The sequence below is a fragment of the Lepus europaeus genome, chromosome 2, assembly GCF_033115175.1.
Source record: "Lepus europaeus isolate LE1 chromosome 2, mLepTim1.pri, whole genome shotgun sequence".
Taxonomy (NCBI): Eukaryota; Metazoa; Chordata; class Mammalia; order Lagomorpha; family Leporidae; genus Lepus; species Lepus europaeus.
The window spans coordinates 151,197,940-151,221,768 of NC_084828.1; the positions used below are offsets into that span (position 1 = coordinate 151,197,940).

General features: G+C 47.7%; 2 protein-coding genes across 5 annotated transcripts in view; one reads left to right on the forward strand and one right to left on the reverse strand.

Moving 5' to 3' along the window:
• Positions 1-3,767, reverse strand: part of HACL1 (2-hydroxyacyl-CoA lyase 1) — a 44,407-nt gene extending 40,640 nt beyond the window's left edge. The window contains exons 1-2 of the mRNA XM_062214963.1: positions 3,541-3,767; positions 3,336-3,440 (exon numbers count right to left, since the gene is read on the reverse strand). Coding sequence (XP_062070947.1) covers positions 3,336-3,440; positions 3,541-3,630 — 195 coding nt within the window. The 5' untranslated portion in view covers positions 3,631-3,767. The remainder of the gene's footprint in view (positions 1-3,335; positions 3,441-3,540) is intronic.
• Positions 3,768-3,788: 21 nt separating this feature from the next.
• BTD (biotinidase) overlaps positions 3,789-23,829 on the forward strand; it is a 58,080-nt gene continuing 38,039 nt past the window's right edge. Inside the window, exon 1 of one of the 4 annotated variants that reach the window (XM_062214990.1) lies at positions 3,789-3,862. The gene's annotated coding sequence lies outside the window, so the exon portion shown is untranslated. The other 3 variants (XM_062214996.1, XM_062214979.1, XM_062215006.1) reach the window with 3 other exon arrangements.

The window sequence follows — 23,829 nt, forward strand, 5'->3', positions numbered from 1 at the left end:
AGGTTAGTTTTAACAAAAAGGAGGCACTAATCTAAACATAAAACAAGCTGGAAAAATGCTAAGTGCTCTCTCAAATTCATTTTAGTTTGGGATATCATTTTTTCCAGTGTTATTTCTTCTCATTTCCTTATAATAATAATAAATTAGATATTCTTTAGCCTTCAATCAGCTTTAAGTGCAATAATATACTAAATTTAAGTAAACCTAAACTAGGGGCTGGCATTGTGATGCACTGTGGTTAAGGCTGACACTTGGAACTGGTTGTTTCACTTCCAATCCAGCTCTTTGCTAATGCACCTTGGCAGCAGCAGGTATGACTCAAGTACCTGAGTCCCGTGTGGGAGACCTGCTCTCGACTTTGGCCTGCCCAGCCCAGGCTGTTGCAGCCATGTGGGGAATGAACCAGAGGATGGAAGATTCTCTCTCTCTCTCCTTCCCTGTCACTGTTTAAAATAAATAAATATTTAAAAATAAATAAAAATAAACCTATATTAAAGACCTAAACACAAGAAATGCTTAAGAATCGCAGTCTTTCTGCACCTCTGCCACATGCCCACTAAGAGGCCACACACACAGGCCGGCGCTATGGCGTGGTGGGTTACGATGCCACATACACACACAGGCTCTGCTCTTCTGTGCTGCTGTTCCCCATTGGCCCCCTCTCTACCTCCTTATACACATGGCCAAGTTCTCACAATATGATCATTCTTTTTTTTTTTTTTTCACTTTTTTTTTTTTACAATGTGATCATAAGACAACTCCTAAAGATGCAAGTACCTAAAACACGTGCCACAGTAACAGTACTTATTTCGACACTGAGAACCATTAAAAATCCATTTTTCTACGACGTTTCCTCTGCTCACAGGCAGAGGGTACACACAGTACTTAACAGGCTCCGGAGCCAAACTGTTTCTATTCACATCCCAGGTCCCCTCACTCTTCCTACATAGTTCTGGCAAGTCACTCTATACATTGGCTTTCTTACCTCGAAAATGAGTTAGGTCAGAATGCTGTAGTGGGGATGAAATCAGTTATCAGGTGTAAAACACTTGGAATAGTGAAGCACAGAGTGAGCTCTCAGTAACAGCTGACTTCCTGGCCATGCGCCGGCTTGCTGGCTGATCAGTCACTACACGTCTTTTTTTTTTTTTTTTTTAAGATTTTATTTATTTATTTATTTGAGAGGTAGAGCTACAGACAGTGAGAGGGAGAGACAGAGAGAAAGGTCTTCCTTGCGTTGGTTCACTCCCCAAATGGCTGCAATGGCCCAAGCTGAGCCAATCTGAAGCCAGGAGACACGTGCTTCTTTCCAGTCTCCTACACGGGTGCAGGGACCCAAGGACTTGGGCCATCTTCCACTGCTTTCCCAGGCCACAGTAGAGAGCTGGATTGGAAGAGAGGCAGCCAGGACTAGAACCGGCGCCCATAGGGGATGCCGGGGCCACAGGTGGAGGATTAACCTACTGCGCCACTGCGCCAGACCCACTACACGTCTTAATGACTCAGGATCTGAAGAAAGACAGCGAGTCATAACTATACCTTCTCTTCAGCACATGTTCCCGAGTTCCTTCTCAGCCTGTTCTCATATCCCCTCCTCTCTGGCTCCTCTCACTCTACTCCCTGTCTGACTGTCAGCAACAGTCAACAAACAAGTACTAGGAACCATTTTCCGGAAGAACCCGTCCTCTCATTCCCAGCTGGCTAATGCTCAGTACCCTGGACATCTCCCTCTCACAGCACTTACCACATTATAATAAAATCATCTGCTTCCATCTGCTTCCACAGCTGGATGATAACCCCCTCAAGGACAGGACCAAAACATCATTCATCTCTGCATCCAGTGCCCAACACAGCCCCTGGGACCTAAATAAGCCTCACCTAAGCTTGAGGGACTGCATTGAAACTTCTTGTTCCTATTCTGCTGGCCCATACTTCATGCTACCTCGAATCCCAACTTCCCATAGTAGCCTGCTCCTCTCTCCGACCTCTTTAGAGAAATCTGTAGTCTCTCCCACTGTCAAAAAACAAAGGAGAACAACAGTCCAAACTCCTCTTCTAGCTAGAGACGATTCCTCACAGTGTGGCAGCAGGCTACTGGTCTCAGAGTCCACCAAAGCTTCAAGCTATCTTGCTGGACCGGCATAAACGAACACATCTCCAGTCAGTCTTCCCGCTGCTTCCTACCCTCCTTACATGGACTCATCTACTGTGAGAGCTAGAAACTGGTTTCTTATGCATACCTTGCCCTCACTTTCCCAGACAGTGATCAGCTTGAAGGCCAAGACAACCTTGTTCCTTCTTTGTATTCCTCTCCCCCGCACTATCTAGCACATAGTACATGCTCAGTGGATGTTTGCTGTTATGAGAAACCGTGGCAGTAGAAAAATCAGTAAAATGCAGATGCCATTAATAGATCCCTAACTTCACCTCTCATACAGATGAGATGAACAGCATGTTATTCCAACTGAGATAAGTATAAGGCAGAAGCAACACAAATTCAAGACCCACTTTCTTTTTTAATATTTACTGAAAGGCAGTGTAACAGAGAGAGGTAGAGACAAAGGAGGGAGAGAGAGAGAGAGTGGGAGAGAGGGAGAGAGCACTTTCCCCCACTAATTCATTCTCTAATGAACACAACAGCCAGGTCTGGGCCAAGCCAAAGTTAAGAGCCAAGAACTCCATCCTGGTCTCCCACACGGTTGGCACAGGCCCAGGCTCTCGGGCCATCCTCCACCTTTTCGCCAGGTGCATTAGCAGGGAAATGGGTGGGAAGCAGAGCAGCCAGCTGCCGCACTTCAAGACAGGATGCCAACGTCACAGGCAGTGGGTTAACCCGCTGCACCACAATGCTGGCTCCCAAGACCCACTAGTTCTAAGATTTAAAAAAGAAACATACAAAGCTGGGATGAGCACTGTGGCACAGCGGGCTGAGGCGCCACTTGGGACACCTCCCTTAGCCGAGGGTCCGGTTCAAGTCTTGTCTGCTCTGCTTCCAATGCAGCTTCCCGCGAAAGCATCCTGGGAGGTAGCGGATGCTGGCTCAAGTGCTTGGGCCCCTGCCACCCACATGGTAGACTCAGATGGGATTCTGGGCTCCTGGCTTTGACCTGGCCCAGCCCTGTCATTGTGGGCATTTGGGAAGCGAACCAGTGAATGTCAGATCGAGCTCTCTATCTGTCTCTCCCTCCGCGTCTCACTTTCAAACCAACTGCCAGTAGCTGGCAGTCAGCAGTGGCTGACACCGGCAGGGCAGAGTCCACGCCGAGCGGGCCAGCGACTCCGCTCCGCTCGCCATCGCGCCCCACGGCGACCCCGCTGCCCGCGCCCGTACTCACCGCCTGCTCGTTCCTCATCCCGATGTACCTGAGGCCCAGCTCCTGCGCCGCCACGGCGATCTCCATCACTGGGATGCCCACCACGCCGAACAAGTACCGCACATCCTGGAGGCCGAAGAGCACAGGGAGAGCCGCGGGTCGCCCCCACGCCGCCCCCGGGTCTCCCGGCCCGGCTCCGCCCCCGTCCCCAGGGCGCCGGACGCACCTGCTCCTTCAGGGCCTGGGCGATGACTTTAGCCCCGGACACCTGCTCGTCGCTTCTCTCGCCGCGCTCCTGCGGGTCGCTTCCCGGCATTTTGCACCTAGAGTCCTGGGCCCGCTCGCAGCCCGCAGCCACGCGCCGAACACTCGCCACGCACGCCGCCCAGGCCCTGCGGGACAGCGCCTCAGACCCGCCGCCCCGCGGCCGGCCGCCCTAAAGAGCGCGCGGGAGGGGCGGGGCGAGGGCGTGCGCGCGCCCTCTCACCTGAGGCGCGGTCCGCCGGGGGAGGCGGGACTTGCGGAGGACGGAGGCCCGCGCCATCCAGGTAAGAAGCCAAGCCGGAGCCGGGGGCGGGCAGGTAGGTGCCGCCGTGGTCGGCGACGCGGCCCGCCCGAGGCCGCTGAGGCCCGCGGACGGCGGAGAGCGCATGCGCACATCCGGGGGCGCCGTGGGGCGCGCGCCGGGCCTGGCGGCTGAGGAGGCTGCGCGCGGGCTCCCGGGCTGGGCCCGCCGCGTCCGCCGTGCGAGGCTTTTACGCGTGTCCCGGCGCGTGTGCTTCTGAAATCGTGGTCGCTTTTGCACCCAGGAAGCCGGTGAGGCGCGGCGTTCCTTAAACCCGCAGAGCAGGAGAAGAGCGCCTAGCCCGAGCCGCCTGGGGGACTTGGCGTGGGGCACCTGACCCTTTCCTGCTGCTGGCGCCGTCCCTGCCCACCCCGCTTCCCGCAGTCAGGAGGGCGGCTTCTGCCGGCTCCAGGGTCAGTCCCCCGGGACACCCCGCGCCCGGCAGCCGTGTCGTTGAGTGGGAAGGGTTCTGGCCAGGTGCGGTGTCTTGGGGCGGCCGCCTACTCGTGGGACCGCCTGTCAAATCGCCAGTCGTAACTGAGACAGGAGCTTTCGTATTTTGTGTAGGAGCTGAGGTATCGCTGGGTAAGGAGACAAGCAGAGAGGCGGAGCGGGTTATGGGCAACGTGGAACCAATGAAGAGCACCCAGAGGTTTTCAGACTGGTCCTGGGTCCTTCATTTGGCACCCACTGCAAGCAGGGGAGAGAGAAGTGGATATGGGTGTGGGGGATCCACTCCCTGGATATGGGGGCCCCAGCTAAGAGGGGATTTCTTTGAAGTCTCAGAGTTCATGTAAAAAGTAAATGCGGATTTTGCATTCAGACTGTATCCATATTTTAATATGAAAACAGTTGTTTAAATATAATACACAATTCAGTGCATAGATCTTAAAAGTCAGTGAGTTTTGGCGTAGATATTCACGTATGTATGGAACCACCATCCCCAATAAAAATGACATTTTATTTTTTGAAAGATTTATTATTTATTTGAAAGGCAGAGCTACAGAGAGAGAGGTCTTCCATCTGCTGGTTCACTCCCCAGATGATCACAATGGCTGAAGCTTCTTCCAGGTCTCCCACACCGGTGCAGGGGCCCAAGGACTTGGGCCATCTTCTACTGTTTTCCCAGGCCATAGCAGAGAGCTGGATCAGAAGTGGAGCAGCGGGGACTCGAACTGGTGCCCATATGGGATGCTGGCGCCAGCATTTAAAATGCCCTTCTGTCAAGTAAAATTGACATTCCAGAAAGAGGCGGCATGCATTTTGTATGCTCTGAGCAGTTCTTGGCACAGTGCCTCCTACCCGTGTTTTAGAAATGTAGACTTTGTCCCCTCTACCATGGAGTGTGGTTTAGATCATTGCCTGTGTGACAGCCAATGCCACCACTGCATCGGAATCACCTGGAAAGCTTTTTCAAACCATAAGGCCTGGTGCATCCCAGATCTGGTACATCTGCATTACAGGGCAAGGTAGCCACCTATGGCCTCTGACTTAGAGCCCCACATTGAGAACCACTAGTTCTGGACTCGTGCTGGAGGCGTGAGTTGGTAATTAAATGTAAGATTGCTTAACGATAGTCAGGGTAATACTGTTGGTTGCTGTGGACTCACTCTGCTCTGACATTGGCAGCAAAGGCTGTCTAGATGATTGTCAGTTCACAGGACCCGTGTCTGCTGACTCAGAAGACTCGCTGACAGAGCTACTCAGTGTGAAGTGTGGTGTTGGAACAAGCCCCAGGATTCAGAGCAACTAGTTTTGCAAAAGGGTGAATTCTTTGCTAGCTGGGTCCCTACGTTTAGCAAAAAGGAGCCAGAGATCTTTTTTTTTTTTTTTTTTTTTGACAGGCAGAGTGGACAGTGAGAGACAGAGAGAAAGGTCTTCCTTTTGCCGTTGGTTCACCCTCCAGTGGCCGCCGCGGTGGGCGCGCTGCGGCCGGCACACTGCGCTGATCCGATGGCAGGAGCCAGGTGCTTCTCCTGGTCTCCCATGGGGTGCAGGGCCCAAGGACTTGGGCCATCCTCCACTGCCCTCCCGGGCCACAGCAGAGAGCTGGCCTGGAAGAGGGGCAACCGGGACAGGATTGGTGCCCCGACTGGGACTAGAACCCAGTGTGCCGGCGCCGCAAGGCGGAGGATTAGCCTAGTGAGCCGCCTTGCTTTCACCTTTGTACCTCCCAGTCCAGGGCTGTGAGCTGTGCTGTCGCAGGAGTTCTCAGCCCTTGGAGTTCACGGGTGAGGAGCAACTCCTGGGCAAGCTTTTGTGATTGTGGGATCACAGGGTTTGTGGTAATCCCATGCCCTTTGTACAGTGTTTGTAAGCATTAACTGCATGGTTTATTATTTTCATTGACAGTAATCATGGAATTTTGTAGTTTTGTTTGCTTTTGTTTATTTGTTTATTTCTTTATTCCCCAAGGGAGCAATAGATCTAATTTTTAAAAAAGATTTATTTATTTGAAAGTCAGAGTTGGGGCCGGCACTGTGGCACAGCGGGTTAAAGCCCTGGCCTGAGGCACCGGCATCCCATGTGGGCATCGGTTCTAGTCCCGGCTGCTCCTCTTCCGATCCAGCTCTCTGCTATGGCCTGGGAAAGCAGTGGAAGATGGCCCAAGTCCTTGGGTCCCTGCACTCACATGCGAGACCCAGAAGAAGCTCCTGGCTCCTGGCTTCGGATCAACACAGCTCCAGCGGTTGCAGCCAACGGGGAGTGAACCATCGGATGGAAGACCTCTATCTCTCTGTCTCTCTCTGCCTCTCCTTCTCTCTCTGTGTAACTTTCAAATAAATCTAAATAAATAAATAAATAAATAAATAAATAAAAAGAGTTACAGAGAGAGGAGAGGCAGAGAGAGAGGTCTTCTATCTGCTAGTTCACTCCCCAATTGGCCCCAATGGCCAGAGCTGCACCAATCCAAAGCCAGGAGCCAGGAGCTTCCTCTGGGTCTTCCCACACGAGTGCAGGGGCCCAAGGACTTGGGCCATCTTCTACTGCTTTCCCAGGCCATAGCAGGGAACTGGATCAGAAGTGGAGCAGCTGGGACTCCAACCAGTGCCTATATGGGATGCTGGCACTGCAGGCAGCAGCTTTACCTGCTATGCCACAGCGCTGCCCCCCCCACCCCCGTTTAAAAAAATATTGATCCCATGCCCTCCAGGAACAGAGCCAGTCATTAAGGAGTCTGCATACCAGTTATTGGGGCAGGGGGGTTGGTTCTGGTTTTGAGACCGAGAAAGTGCTATCTAATGGCTTTCTTCTGTCTGGATGAAGAAAATAGCTGCAAGTATAGTGCCTAGAGGAAATACACTGTAGATTTTGCAGCCCCTGCAGCCAGTGAGTCTTTTTTTTTCTTAAGATTTATTTATTTACTTAAAAGGCAGAATGTCCAAAAGAGAGGGAGAGACAGAGAGAGGGAGAGACAGAGAGAGAGAGAGATCATTCATCCGCTGGTTCACTCCCCAGATGGCCTCACCAGCCAGGCCTGGGCCAGGCCAAAACCATGAACCAGGGGCTTCTTCCAGGTCTCCTATGTGGGTAGCTGGGGTCCAAACACTTGGGCCATCCTCCACTGCTTTTCCCAGGCCATTATCCGGGAGCTGGATTGGAAGTGGAGCATTCAGGACATCCGGCACCTATATGGGGCGTTGGCATTTCAGGCTATGGCTTCACCCGCTACACCACAACACTGGCCCAGCCAGTAACTGTAGTCCCAAATTGTGATCGTGCATTTTAACTTCTTTTTTTAAAAGATTTATTTACTTATTTGAAAGTCAGAATTACACAGAGAAAGGAGACGCAGATAGAGAGGCCTTCCAGCCACTGCTTTACTCCCCAGATGACCGCATCGGCAGGAGCTCAGCCAACCCGAAGTCAGGAGCCAGGAGCTTCTTCTGGGTCTCCCATGTGGATGCAGGGACCCAAGGACTTGGGCCATCTTCTACTGCTTTCCCAGGCCATAGCAGAGAGCTGCAACGGAAGTGGAGCAGCTGGGACTCAAATCAGCGCCCATATGAATTGTCAGCACTGCAGGCGGTGGCTTTACCCATTGCGCCACAGCACCAGCCCCATATTTTAATTTCAATAAACAAGAGCACTGAGAATCCTTGTGATTATTTTAAAGCATAGCATCACCTGGGTCTAGAAAGACTCTCATAAACAAGCTATATTGAAAGCTGAAATATTTGGTTATCAAATGAAGAGTGAATTAAGGTTATATGTGATATAGAATAGATGAAGACACAGTTGGCTAAATTGAAAGAAGAAACACCTGTAACTGAAAAATTTTTTTTGTAAGATTTTATTTTGTTTGAGAGGCAGAGTTATAGAGAGAGGGAAAGACAGAAAGAGGGGTCTTCCATCTATAGGTTTACTCCCCAGATGGTCGCAACAGCTGGAGCTGAGCCAATCTGAAGCCAGGAACCAGGAGCTTTTTCCGGGTCTCTCATGTGGATGCAGGGTTCCAAACAGGGAGCTGGATCAGAAGAGCAGTTGGGACATCATGAGATGCCGGCGCCACAAGCGAGGGTTTAGCCTACTACGCCACAGTGCCAGTCCCAAAACTGAAAATCTTAAAAGTAAACAAAGGGGTCGGCATTGTGGTGTAGTGAGTAGAGGTGCCACCTGCAATGTTGGCATCCAGCATTGGCAACTGGCATCCATAAGGGCAACGGTTCGACCAGCTGCTCCACTTCCAATGCAGCTCCCTGCTGATGTGCCTGGGAAAGCAGCAGAAGATGGCTCAAGTGTTTGGGTTCTTGTCCCCCGTGTGAAAGACCTTGATGAAGCTCCTGGCCTTGGTCTGGCCCAGTGCTGGCCATTGTAGCCACCTGGGAGTGGGCCAGCAGATAGGAGATCTGTTTGTCCCTCTCTCTCTGTATCTCTGACTTTCAAAATAAATATATAAATTTTTTAAGAAGCCAGCAACAACAGGAAAGGATATGTATGCAGTGCTCTGTGTTTTAAAAGCCAACACTGACAATTGCACAGCAGGAAATGTGCTGTAGGAAATAAATCAACATAGACAAAGGAGTACACAAAATAATGTAATAAAAATGGTTGTTTAAATAGGGTTAAGTTGATTTTGTTTTGCTTCTCATTAAATTTATGGGCTGCAAGTGCCAAGGCTCGGAGATAGGCTTAAGGCAAAACCTGTAAAGCAACTTTGTTATCAAGGAAGGCTTGGTAATAAATTGATAATTGAAACTCCTGTCTGTGCCCAGTTAATAGGCACTGAGAGCCATTCCCAGATACCCTCTGGCTTGGAGAAAGGTTGGACTGCTGCCCTGGATTTTAAGCCATTAACCTTTGCTCTGCATTCAGTGCCAGTGAGACCTGGCCCTGGAGCAGGGAGCATTATGAAAAACAAACTGAAGGAACACTGTTTGCCTGTTTGACTTTGGCTTCACCCATCATGGGTTTTTCTAAGCAAGTTAGGGATAGTTTGCCATCTTTAGTAAATAGCTGTGACAAGGAGATTTACTCTGTGTAAAAATACATCATGGAGTGGTGACAACCTTTAATTGTATGATGAGGACATAAGAGATTTATCTTAACTGACTTGGAAACCGAAGTATAGTGTTTCTCAATATGATGGAACGCCACTGTTGGTGGCCCTCCGTGAAGGGTGGCTAGCACCTGTAGAACACGGTGCTGGTGGTGAAAGACCTCCTGTTTTTATTTGCTTCTCCTGTTTGGCCAGTAGCATTCATCATAGCCACTGGCTTTAGCTTTTTAAATTGTACCTGTTTGCGGTTTTTTGTTTGTTTGTTTGTTTGTTTGTTTTGCTTTTACTCTGTTCTCTGTGTCAGCAAAAGTCATCTCTAGGGGAGAATCTCTGAGTGACTCCCAAGATGCACAGTTGGATTGAGGTTTAACCCCAGGCAAGGAGGACCATCTTTGTGTCTTTGTGATGAATGTAAGCCCATTAAGCCCATTAACATCTTTCTACATTATGATCTTTGAGCTTCGATTTACTGTGTTATGCATGTGAGGCTTAGAACCTCTCTCAGACACTTCAACAGGAATGTACCAACCCCCTAGTTTAAGAAACACAATATTACAAACACAGGAAAGCTTCCTGTGTGTCCCTCCCCATTGCATTCATTGCAGCCCCTCAGCTGTAGCCTTTTGAATTGGACCTTATTGTTTTGTTTTTTTTTTAATCTGTGTGTCAGCAAAAAACAAAACAAAACAAACAAACAAAAAAACCACAATCATCTCTGAGGCAGAATCTCTAAGTGATTCCCAGGGTGTAGGGTTGAACTGGGGTGTAACCCCTGGTAACATAGCAGTAATGAAAATCTTGAATTTGATGTTTATAATTCCCACTTTATACATTCTTTAGGAAATGGACCATCTATTTTCTGTACTATAACAGAATACCTGAGACTGAGCAATTTATAAGGTGAAGTAGTTTACTTCGGCTCACAGAAATGGAGGTGAGAAGTCCTTGAGCATGGCAAAGGCATCTGCTGTGCTTCTGGTGAGGGCCTCATGGTAGGTAGGTAGCTCATGGTATAAGGGCCTCGTGGTGTAAAGGCACAAAGCATGCGCAGAGGAGAGAGTGTAGCTAACCCATTCCTGCAAGAAAGGCATTAATGCATCAGCAAGGGCTCCACGACCCAAACAGCTCCCTCTATGCCCCACCTCCCAACTCTGCCACATTGAAGAATTAAGGTTTCAACACACGAACTTTTTTTTTTAACATTTATTTTTTTAAAGCAGAGTGTTTTTGTTTTGTTTTGTTTTGTTTTCATCTTGAAGAGAATAGAGGAGAAATGAGGTAAGAAGTCAGGCCTTCCAGGTTGTTTACTCTCAGCAATTTAATATCAAGTGAAAAGTTAGCAAGCAGTGTTAACAGTCAAATATTAACAACTTTTGAAAACATTTACCAAAAGATCCACTACCTTTTATAAATTTTAAGACAAAAATACATGTATTTGGAAACATAGATCTTTTATATTTATCAACTTTTGTTTATAAATTACCTAAGAAACTAACATATTAGATAAGCATGGTTATGATCTTGCCAAAGAACAACCCTAGAAGCTAAAATGGACTCTATAGAGAGTAATGTGCATTGCATCATATCTTTATGTTGCAAGTGTCTAATATAACATTATAGGACAAAATAATAAAGAGGTTTTGGTAATAGTTTTTTTTTTTTAAGTCATCAGCATTACTTTTTGCTCTTAATAACCTGAATTAACTGCCAGAGACCAGCTCTAGTCAGTCCAGGGACCCTAAGGTGTGAGAGGTGTTGGCACTTGAAGAAATGAGACACACTCACAGCAAGGCTGATGGCATGGCTCTGGCTCTCGAGCACCAGACTTTATTTTTATAGCATAAGCCACATAATGGTTCTTTCTTTTTACAATGAAAAGCCTGTTGTCCATTTTTTCTAATTACAATTTCTTTGATTTTCAAGGGCATATTCAGAGCATGGGTAACAATCACAGACAGGTGCGAGATAACAGGCTGCCCACACAAGCCAAGGCCTCGAGTGCTGCTGAACGATGCAGAAATTGGCTACACAAGCTAGAATAGTACCTTCCTAATCTGATCTTTACTAGAAGCCCCAAGTTCAAAGCAGACCCTTTTTAAAATGTATCCTCTCTTTGAAGTTCTTTCTGTAACTCTTTAATTTTTTTATTGTACTTATTTAAAGGTATACTTAGATTATTCTACAGTTTTGACATCATAACCATTGTAGTATTTGTAGCATATATTGAATTAAAGCTTTAATAACATTTATCTTTATTCTAGTGGGAAGTATTTACCAGGGAGCCTGTTGCCTTTTAATTCTTTTCCACAAACAGCTCAACCTTGCATAAAGCATTAACCCTTTCTCCTACACTAACGTTCTGCTTTATTAAAATTCTACAAAGCAACGGACATTTTGGGGATAATGAGATTAAGCATTCTTCCCTAAAATTAGGAATACAGCAATCATTAGCGGGACCACCAGGAAGCTCCAGGTTTCTTATACAGAGTATAGTTCCAAAAAAAAAAAAACAAACCTAAAACCACCACGAGACACGAGACTGCAGCTGTCCTTCTCACGCCTTGCTGAGACAGACCTTCTGCTGTGATCTTGTCAGCCAGCAGAAGTTGCCTTGGCCTCGCCAATTAACCATTCTCTTTTATTGTTAGACTTTAGCTTTATCTGTTTGTTAGCTGTGATGAGTGGGATAGGTTCTTGTCTTTGTTAAGGAAAGAATTCAGACATGAGACAGAGCAGTTGTAAGATAGCAAGGTGTAGGGGCTGGCGCTGTGGCGCAGCAGGTTAAGGCCCTGGCCTGAAGCGCCGGCATCCCATATGGGCGCCGGTTCTAGTCCCAGCTGCTCCTCTTCTGACCCAGCTCTCTACTATGACCTGGGAAAGCAGTGGAAGATGGCCCAAGTGCTTTGGCCCCTGCACCCGCGTGGGAGAAGCGGAAAAAGCTCCTGGCTCCGGATCAGCGCAGCTCCGGCCATTGCAGCCATCTGGGGAGTGAACTGCACTGATCCGAAGCCATGAGCCAGGTGCTTCTCCTGGTATCCCATGCGGGTGCAGGGCCCAAGGACTTGGGTCATCCTCCACTGCACTCCCAAGCCACAGCAGAGAGCTGGCCTGGAAGAGGGGCAACCGTGACAGAATCCGGTGTCCCAACCAGGACTAGAACTCGGGGTGCTGGCGCCGCAGGCAGAGGATTAGCCTATTGAGCCGTGGCGCTGGCCTAATGTTTAATTTTTTAAAAGATTTATTTATTTATTTGAAAGTCAGAGTTACAGAGAGAGGAAAGACAGAGAGAGAGAGAGAGGTCTTCCATATGCTGGTTCACTCCCCAATTGGCCACAATGGCCAGAGCTGCACTGATCCGAAGCCAGGAGCCAGAAGCTTCTTCCTGGTCTCCCACATAGGTGCACCGGCTTGGGCCATCTTCTGCTGCTTTCCCAGGCCATAGCTGGATTGGAAGTGGAGCAGCTGGGCCTTGAACCAGTGCCCATATGGGATTCTGGCACTGCAGGCAGCGGCTTTACCCGCTATGCCACAGCACTGGCCCTGAGAGACTGTTAACTTACATCCAGGAGACTTCTGAGTGTCATCACCTCAGGCTGAGAGACAGCTGGCTTTCCTCCCCCACCCCCTCCAGCCCCAGCAAAGGGATGGCGTTACCACACACCAAAGAAAAAGTTTAAAATGTCATCTCTTTCTCCCTCTCTCTCCCCTTCCCCACTCCCCTTAAAGAAGCTTCAACAGCAGGGGAGGGGAGGGAGTGGGGTTTAATCCTTTAGGTATCCCTTTTGGCCCTTATGCAGGCACAACAGAAGTTTAGTTTGAGAGTCCAATAATGGATTTTAGGTTATGAAAAAGACAATGCCAATTTCCTGCCATATTTTAGCCTCATTTGAGAGTTCCAGGAATCCAGCTAGAAGTCCCAAAGTTGGAGATTCGGTTTAGAGTCGAGACACTCCTTTTAACATTCTAGAGGTAATTTTCTTTTTTTCTCTTAAGATTTTATTTATTTATTTGAGAGGCAGAGTTACAGACAGAGGGAGAGAGAAAGAGAGGTCTTCCCTCTGCTGGTTCACTCCCCAAATGGCTGGAGCTGTGCTGATCTAAAGCCAGGAGCCAGGGACTTCTTCCAGGTCTCCCAAAGGCCCAAGCACTTGGGCCATCTTCGACTGTTGTCTGAGGCCATAAGCAGAGAGCTGGATTGGAAGAGGAGCAGCCAGGTCTCGAACTGGTGGCCATATGGGATGTCAGCACCTACTAAGCCACAGCGCCCAGCCCGAGGTACTTTTCTTAAAACTCATTTTATTTGAAAGCAGGAAATATTTTAAGCCCTGGGCTGTGGGAAGTGTAGGGGGTAGCTGAGGTGGTGTGCAAGGCTAGAGAGCCTCCTCTGGTTCCCCGGATAAAAGGAGCCTTTCTGAGGTTTTTGAAGGTTGTTTGACCAGCAAACCCAAAGCATAAACATGTCCCATTTTAAAAAATCAAATTTAAAACAACGTATTTCTACATGAACCAAAGAGATATTTTGGGCTTAATTTAACAGTTATATATATATGAGCATCTTTTATCTATAAGCCAATTTAAACAGCTCTTAACAAAAGTTTCCCGATAGGCATACAACATGTATTACATGTATAACACGTGCATAACATACATTACCCAGTAGTCATTTTAACACCATAGTTTCCTTTTTTAAAAGAGTTATTTATTTATTTTGAAAGGCAGAGTTATAGAGAGGCAGAGGCAGAGAGAGAGGTCTTCCATCCACTGGTTCACTCCCCAGATGGCCACAACAGCTGGAGCTGCGCTGATCCGAAGCCAGGAGCCAGGAGCTCTTCCAGGTCTCCCACTCAGATGCAGGGGCCCAAGGACTTGGGCCATTTCCCACTGCTTTCCCAGGCCATAGCAGAGAGCCAGATCAGAAGTGGAACAGCCGGGTCTCAAACCAGCACCCATATGGGATGCCAGCACTGCAGGCAGTGGCTTTACCTGCTGCACCACACCACTAGCCCCTCACCATAGTTTCCCGAATATCTCTTTTTGAAATTTTGTTATTGTACGTTCTGGGGGAGGGAGGTCTACTTGGTTTGCCACCCATCTCCTCCCCTTAAAAGATAGCTGTCATGCACACAGGGGAAAGGACAGGGGTGTACTGTTGCTTTGTCTGTCACCAGCTGTTCTCATGGACCTCTCTCAGGCACGTCTTTGTGTTGGCAGGTGGTACAATGTCCCGACCTGGAGTTGGGTCCCTGCCACCCATGTGAGAGACCCAGATGGAGTTCCTGGCTCCTGGCTTTGGCCCAGCCTACCCCTGGCTGTTGCAGATAATTGGGGAGTGAACTAGTGGTTGGGAGAGCTCATGCTCTAAAGGAAGTGATAACATTTATTTATCTGAAATTTAGGTATAACTGGTTCTCCTGTATTTTACTTGGCAAAATCTAACTTTTTTTAATTTATTTATTTGAGAAGTAGAGTTACAAAGAGAGAAAGGTCTTCCATCCGCTGGTTCACTCCCCAAATGGCCACAATGGCCGGAGCTGAGCTGATCCAAATCCAGGAGTCTGGAGCTTCCTCCAGGTCTCCCACACAAGTGCAGGGGCCCAAACACTTGGACCATCCTCCACTGCTTTCCCAGGCCAGAGCAGAGAGCTGGATCGGAAGAGGAGCAGCCAGGACTAGAACTGGCACTCATATGGGATTCCAGCACCCAGGTGGAGGCTTAGCCCACTCTGCCACAGCGCCAGCCCCAAAATCCAAATTTTATTCACTAAGCCTTCCTTGTAGCTAGGAGTGTGTCATGTGTCCCCGTGTGGGCCAACGCAATTTAAATGGAAGTTCACTGTGCAGGGCTTTTGGCAGAAAAAGCCTGATGAAGCTGTCAGGTACCCTCCTGCTCTTCTGTATAGCATGGTACAAAATGACCATTGTAGGGGCCAATGCTTTGGCGTAGAAGGTTAAGCCTCTGCCTGCAGTGCTGGCATCCCATGTGGGCACAGATTCAAGTCCTTGCTGCTCCACTTCATTCCAGCTCCCTGCTAATGGCCTGGGAAAGCTGTGGAGGATGGCCCAAGTGCTTGGGCCCCTGCGCCCATGTGGAAAACCCGGAGGAGGCTTCTGGCTCCTGGCTCCTGGCTTCAGCCTGGCCTAGCCCCTGCTGTTGCGGCCATCTGGGGAGTGAACAAGTGGAGGGAAGATCTCTCTCTATCTATATCTATATCTATATCTATATCTATATCTATATCTATATCTATATCTCCCCTGTCTCTCTCTCAAATAAATAAATAAATCTTTTAAAAAATGACATTATAGAAGTGATTTTGTGGGGCCAGCGCCATTGTGCAGTAGGCTAATCCTCCGCCTGCAGTGCTGGCATCCCATATGGGCGCTGTTTCTAGTCCTGGTTGCTCCTCTTCCAATCCAGCTCTCTGCTATGGCCTGGGAAGGCAATGGAGGATGGCCCGGGTCCTTGGGCCCCTGCACCCATGTGGGAGACAGGGAAGAGGCACCCGGCTCCTGGCTTTGGATAGGCGCAACTCCGGCCGTTGCGGCCATCTGGGGAGTGAACCAACAGAAGGAAGACCTTTCTCTCTGTCTCTCCCTCTCACTGTCTACAACTCTACCTCTCAAATAAATAAATAAAAATCTTTAAAAAAAAAAAAAAGAAGAAATGATTTTGTAACCATAGGTGACTCTGAAGATGGAAGCTACATGCTAAAGACAGGAAGAGAAGGATCTTATGCAGCTCTCACCTTTGCTTTTGTTAACAGAGTTGTATCACTACATAAGAAAATTTTTTCTTTTACTATACTCTGGGACACATTAAATGGCTGTGGGACTGTTCTTCTTTTAGAATTAGAAAGAATTCCTCTAGAAACTCCCTGGGAGGAGAGGGTAGATGTTTGATAACTTTCTTTTTAAAAAAGGTTTATTTATTTATTTGAAAGACAGAGTTACAGAGAGGTGGAGGGAGAGGTCTTCCATCTACAGCCAGAGCTGTGCTGATCTGTAGCCAGGAGCTTCCTCTGGGTCTCCTACGCAGGTGCAGGGCCCCAAAGACTTGGGCCATTTTCTACAGCTTTCCCAGGCCATAGCAGAGAGTTGGATCAGAAATGGAGCAGCCAGGACTCGAATCGGTGCCCATATAGGATGCTGGCACTGTTGGCAGCAGCTTTACCTACTAAACCACAGTGCCGGCCCCGATAACTTTCTTTTAAAAAATATTTTTATTTATTTGAGAGCTAGTGAGAGAGTGAGAGAGCTCTTCGACCCACTGGTTCACTCCACAAATGCCCACAATAGCCAACCAGGGCTTGTTCAGATTGAATCCATGAGCCGAGAACTCAATCTAGGTTTCCCATGTGGGTGGCAGAGACCTGACTATTGAAACATCACCACTGCCTCCCAGGCCTCCCAGTTTTACACATTAGCAGGAGCTGGAATCAGAAGCAAAGCTGGGACTTGAACCTAGGCATGCTGGTGTTCCAAGTAGTGTCCTCAGTGCTGCACCTGGCTGCGACTTGCTTACTTACCCACCCCCTCAGTTCACTCCTCCCCCCTTTTTTACTTTATTTATTTATCTGAGAGAGACATCACTCTTCTCTGATGGTTCCCTCACCAAACGCTTACAATAGCCATGGATGGGCCAGGCCAAATCCAGGAGCCTGGAACTTCATCCTGCTCTCTCATATAAGTGGCAGGGATCCAAGTATGTAGGCCATTATTTGCTGCCTTCCAGCCTCACTAGCAGAAAACTGGATGGGAGGCAGAGTAGCAAAGGTTGGAACCAGGTGCTCTGATATGGGATGCAGGTGTCCCAGGTGGGGGCTTAACTTGCTGCACCATAACACCCTTCCCTCCTTCCGCGTGCATGCTTTGTATTCTTTCCCTCACTCTTGTTTGCAGAGTTTGTAACATTTGCATTGTGTTCCTTTGTTGTTTAAAGATGTATTTATTTGAAAGGCAAAGTAGCAGAGAGAGAGGGGGAGAGAGAGAGATTTATCTTTCATCCACTTGTTCACTTCCCAAATGCCTGCACCTGCTAGGGCTGGGCCAGGCCAAAGCCAAGAACCAGCAACTCCATTCAGGGATCTGTGGGAAATACTCTCGCCTGCCCACTCCAGAGATGAACCCAGACTCAAGGAGTGCAATGAAAGTGAGACTTTATTATCGGCCTTGGGAGATCAGGTGTCTGATGAGCAGTTACAGCAAACAATTTGTATCCTAGCACACTGGTCCCTCTCCTGGTTCCTCCTTGCCTGAGTACTGTTGGGGGTACAAGCACCCCTCCCCACTCACCTAAGATACAAAGTTACCTTCCCCTGTTCTTTGTTTTATCATTGCCTTTTTTTTTTTTTTTTTGGACTGGCAGAGTTAGAGATAGAGAGAAAGGTCTTCCTTTGCCATTGGTTCACCCTCCAATGGCCGCTGCAGCCGGCGCATCTCGCTGATCCGAAGGCAGGAGCCAGGTGCTTCTCCTAGTCTCCCATATGGGTGCAGGGTCCAAGCACTTGGGCCATCCTCCACTGCCTTCCCGGGCCACAGCAGAGAGCTGGATGGGAAGAGGAGCAACTGGGACAGAATCTGGTGCCCCAACCAGGACTAGAATCCGGGGAGCCGGGGAGCCGGCGCCGCAGGCAGATTAGCCTACTGAGCCGCGGCACCGGCCATTATCATTGCCTCTTGTGAGTTCCCTCCCCAGTAACAGCCTGTTTGGCTAGTGATTTTTGCTACATCTGTAAATCAGCCAACAGTAATTTTCCATTCTGTGTTGAAAATGGACCACCAGACATTTCCTTACTGTCTCCTACATGGGTGGCAGGAACCCAAGCACCTGGATCATGCATGTGTAGCATCCCTAGCAGTGGCTTACACCACACCACAACACCTACCCCCTTTACATTGTGTTCTACAAACATAATCCTCACGTTTATTTTCAATTCGAAGCTCTTACTATAGTTTTTTCAATCAACTCTTGGTAGGTACAACTTTCTCCTTTGCATTTTTACAAGAAAGGCTTGTGAGACTAATATCCCCCAAGTTCTTGCATTTTCAAACCTATTATCTGTTACTTTTACACTGGACCCACTACTTGAAATAGTGTTAAAATCTCCAAAATGACTCTGCAGGCTTTTAGTAGCACGTGATGTGATTGAGGCAAAATCCAGTGGTAGCCTGATTTTTTTGCCTTTACAAATGCCCCTGTTCTTTGTTTGGCTTTCCAAATGATTCTTTATCTTGATCTGGAATTTTACTAGGCTGTCTGCTGGTGCCCATGGTCTTTTCTTTTCTTTCTTGAGTTTTGTTCTTTCATTCTATAAATTCAGATTGGCTTCTGTTTCCGTTTTCTTCAGTTATACCACTCAGTCATTCATTCGTTTCATTTTGAAAGGCAGAGAGACAGGCAGACACAGACAGTTCTCCCACATACTGGTTCACTTCCCCAGTTACCTGCAGTAACCTGGCTGGTCCGGGCCGAAGCCAGGAGCTGGAAACTCAGTCCACATTTCCCACATGAGCGGCAGGGATTCAACTACTTGAGCCATCCCCTGCGGCCTCCCGGAGTGCACACTGGCAGGAAGCTGGAATGGAAGCGAAACCGGGACTCAAACCCAGACACTGTAGTATGTGCTGTGAGAGTCTAAGTACAGAACCAAATGCCCACCCCCAGTGACATCTTTAAATATTTTTTTCTTTCTCTGCTGTGTTATATATGATCTCTTCTTGTACAAAAATGTACCACCCATTTGGCAGCTTAAAACAAGACCCGATTTACTATCTTCCAAGTTTCCATGGGTCAGGAGGGTAAGCATGGCTCAGCCCGATCCTCTGCACAGGATCTCACAAGACCCCTGTGAAAGTGTTCGCTGTGCTCAGGGTCTCATCTGTGGTCGAGTTCTCTTCCAAGCCAAGCTGGCTGGTGGAAGAATTGATTTCCTTGCAGCTGCATAGCTAGTAGTTCTTTTCCTTCAAGGACGGCAGGAGAGTGTGTGTCTGAACTCGGGACACTCCTGTTCTTTTAATACGTGTATCTGATCAAATCAGGCACACTTAGAATGATTTCTTTTGGTTAACAAGATTAACTGGCTTGGGACTTTAATTGCATATGCAACATACCTTCACCTGTGCCATAGTCTATTGGTTAGAAGCAAAACAGTTTTTACCTGCACTGAAGGAAGGGAGATTATCCAAGGAGTCACCTAAGGATGTGTCTACCGCACATGGATTTTCCAGTGATGCATGTGTCAGTTCTCATTCACCTGTCCTCGATAGCTGTAAGTTCCCCTGGATTCCTTTTCAGTTCTGTCTTTCCACTTTTCTAGTTCCTGAACTATATCTGCTGCTGCTGTATTTGCGTTGATTTCTTTGATGTTTTTCTTTTTTACTCCTACTTCTTCCCTGAGCTCTGCCAGATAACATTGCACTTCTCCTCCCCTTCTGCCTTCCTCATTCCCCCTCTTCCCTTCCCGCATCCTTCCCACCCCTTTCCCTTCCTTCCTCCTCCTCCACCTCCATTTTCTTTTAATGCTTTTTTTTTTTAATTTTTTTTAATTTTTTTTTTTTTTATTTTTGACAGGCAGAGTGGACAGTGAGAGAGAGACAGAGAGAAAGGTCTTCCTTTGCCGTTGGTTCACTCTCCAATGGCCGTCGCGGTAGGCGCGCTGCAGCCGGCGCACCGTGCCGATCCAATGGCAGGAGCCAGGTGCTTCTCCTGGTCTCCCATGGGGTGCAGGGCCCAAGCACTTGGGCCATCCTCCACTGCACTCCCTGGCCACAGCAGAGAGCTGGCCTGGAAGAGGGGCAACCAGGACAGGATCGGTGCCTTGACCGGGACTAGAACCCGGTGTGCCGGCGCCGCAAGGCGGAGGATTAGCCTAGTGAGCCGCGGCGCCGGCCTCTTTTAATGCTTTTATTACTATTCTGTGCTTTTGTTTTATAGAAGCAATTATGTTTTTCCTCCATTCATTGAAATATGTTTAGTCACAATTTTTATGTATTTTCTGGTGATTTTCCAGTAAGCAATCTTTGTTTTCTTGTAGTATTTTCTAAAAGACTGTGAGCTTTTTATTTTCTTCCCGTGCTCTGCAGAAGGTTTACGTGGAAGGTGAACAAAGCCACACTGAGTTCCAGTTATTTCTGTTAGCTCATTGAGGTCATCGTCTTCTTACTTCAGTGGTTGCTCTTGAAAAGTCTGCCTCTGTTTGCGTCACCATCTCTTTTCCCTCTGGAGGCTTCCAAGATTCTGTTCTCTCAAATTATTTGATGTTCTGTAATTTCTTTACATTGTGTCTAGCTGTAGATTTCTTGTTGGGTATCCTGAATCTGGATTTCTGTATTTCACTGCTGAAAATCTCAGCTGTTACTCCTTCAAAAGTGTTATTTTCTGCATTTCCTCCCTCTGAAATGCCAAATAAATATGATGGAACATTGTATACATTTTCTGTGTTTCTTCTTTTTTCTTTTTGTCATCTCTGGGGTACATTCTAAAGCATTTTGTCTTCTCCCAGCTCTAACTCCCATGCCACAAAATCTTTCTGTCTGGCTTAGTTTGACCATATCTAATTTTTTTAAGATTGATTTATTTATTTTAAAGTCAGAGTTACACAGAGAAGGAGAGGCGAGGGTGGGGGGAGAGGGAGAGAGAGAGAGAGAGAGAATCTTCTATCCACTGGTTCACTCCCCAGTTGGCCACAGTGGCTAGACCTGAGCCGATCCGAAGTCAGGAGCCAGGAGCTTCCTCCGGTTCTCCCACGTGAGTCGCAGGGGCCCAGGGACTTGGGCCATCTTCTGCTGCTTTCCCAGGCCATAGCAGGGAGCTGGATTGGCAGTGGAGCAGCCAGGACTCAAACAGGTGCCCATATGGGATACTGGCACTGCAGATGGCGGCTTTACTGGCTACACCACAGCGCCGGCCCCGACCATATCTAATTTTTCAAACCAGTTTTAGATTCTCCCAGGTACTTCTTTAATCGTGCTCAATGTAAGGGCTTGATAATTTTGAGTAGCTTTACTGTCACCTGCAGTTGTTGGGGGTCTGATTTTGCCACGTTCTTTTGGCTCTCTGGCATGACAGTTTGTCTGGTGTTTTGTAATTTTGAATTGTGAACTTAGGCTTACTTGTGCCGTAATTGGGGGACTTTTAAGTGGAGCGAGTTGAAGAAGAGTTATTTTAGAGAGGATATGGATTGAGTTCCAGGCTTCTGAGGACTGTTAACATCTCAAGACTACTTTGTGCCTATTTCTCATCTTGGGGTTACCTGGATCATCTATTGCTTGAATTTGAATCCTGAACCTACATAAGGAAAAGCCTTTTGTTATGACTTTGCATGGCATACTCTCTTTCCCCATTCAGAGCCCAAAGTAAGATATACATGTTTCTAGTCCAAGATATACATGTTTGCAGGCAGGCAGGCAGGTGTTTGTTTTAGTCCACCCTTCCACTGAGAGAATAGTTCCTTAACCTTCCTAGCTGTGTCCATAAATCTCATTCTAACTCCAGGACATGGCCTTCTGCCACTTACGACCTCAAAGTCTAAGCCCTTTGGATATCAAGATTGGGAAATCTCCCAGTCCCATGTTATCATTCTGGGTTTCAGTTATTCATTTATTTTTATTTTGAAGATTTATTGTGAAAGTCAGAATTATAGAGGGGGAGGGTATGTGTGTGGGAGAGAGAGAGAAAGAGAGAGAGAGAGAGAGAGAGAGAGAGAGAGAGAGAGAAAGAGAGAGAGAAAGAAAGAAAGAAAGAAAGAAAGAAAGAAAGAAAGAAAGAAAGAAAGAAAGAAAGAAAGAGAAAGAGAAGAATCTTTCATGCTCTGGTTCAGTCCCCAGATAGCCGCACCAGCTAGGGCTGGGCCAGGCTGAAGCCAGGTTCCAGGAGCTTCATCTGGGTCTCCCACATGGGTGGCAAGAGCCCAAATACTTAGGTCATCTTCTGCTGTTTTTCCCAGGCCATCAGCAGGGAGCTGGATCTGAAGTGGAGCAGCCAGGACACAAACTGGTGCTTATAATATGGGCTGCCCGTGTTGCAGGCTGCAACTTTACCAGCTACACCACAGTGCTGGCCCCCATATCTTTTATTTTTAAAAGAACTTAATTTTTAGGGAGGTATTGAGTTCAGAGTAAAATTGAGCAGAAAGTTCATAGAGTTCCTTTATACTCCTGCCCTAACACAGGCATGGCCTCTCCCATTGTCAATATCCTGGACCAGAATGGTACACTTGGTACAGCTGGAAAGCTTGCATTGGCACTTCATTATCCCACGGGGCATAGTTTACGCTTTTCTTAAAGATTTGTTTATTTGGAACACACAGTTATAGAGAGAGAGAGGGAGAAGGAAAGACAGAGAGACAGAGTTGTTCCATTCTCAGGTCCACTCCCCGAAATCCACAACAGCCAGGCCAAAGCCAGGAGCCAGGAGCTTCTTCCAGGTCTCCCATGTGGGTGCAGGGGCCCAAGCACTCAGGCCATCTGCTGCTTCCCCAGGTGCATTTGCAGGGAGCTAGGTTGCAAGTGGAGTGGCTGGAACTCAAACTGGTGCCCATGTGGGATGCAAGCATTTCAGGTGGCAGATTAACCTGCTACACCACAACCTCAGCCCCTTCCAGCACCATTTGTTGAAAAAACTATCTTTGTTCTATTGTATTGTTTTTGTTCTTTTGTCAAAAATCAGTTACTATGTTTAAATGGATATGTTTATAGATTCTCTATTCTGTTTCACTGATAACCTATTAGTCTATTCTTTGGCAAATGCCTTATATTTTGATTACTATAACTCTATAGTGTATCTTAAAGTTAGGTAGTATCACTCCTCTGAATTTCTTCTTCTTCAATATTGTATTGATTGGGCTGGTGCTATGGCATAGTGGGTAAAGCCACCACCTGCAGTGCTGGCATCCCATATGGGTGCCGGTTCAAATCCTGGCTGCTCAGTACTTCCAATCCAGCTCTCTGTTATGGCTTGGTAAAGCAGTAGAAGATGGCTCAAGTACTTGGATCAGCGCAGCTCTGGTAGTTGCGGCCATCTGAGGAGTGAACCAATGGATGGAAGATCTCTCTCTCTCTCTCTCTCTCTCTGTGCTTCTCCTCTCTCTGTGTAACTCTGACTTTCAAATAAATAATCTTTAAAAAATATTGTATTGATGGTTTTTGGTCTTTGGCTTTTCCATATATACTTATTTATTCATTTGAAAGGCAAAGGTACAGAGAGAGAGAATGAGAATGAGACACAGACAGAGAGAGAGAGAGAGAAAGAGAGAGAGAGAGAGAGAGAGAGAGAGATTCTATCTGCTGGTTCACTTCCCAAATAGTTGCAACAGCAAGGGCTCAACCTAGCCGAACCCAGGAGCCAAGAGCTTCCTCTGGATTCCCACATGAGTGGCAGGGACTCAAGCACTTGGGCCATCCTCTACCACCTTCCCCGGCAGAGCAGCAGGCTGCTGGATTGGAAGTAGAGCAGC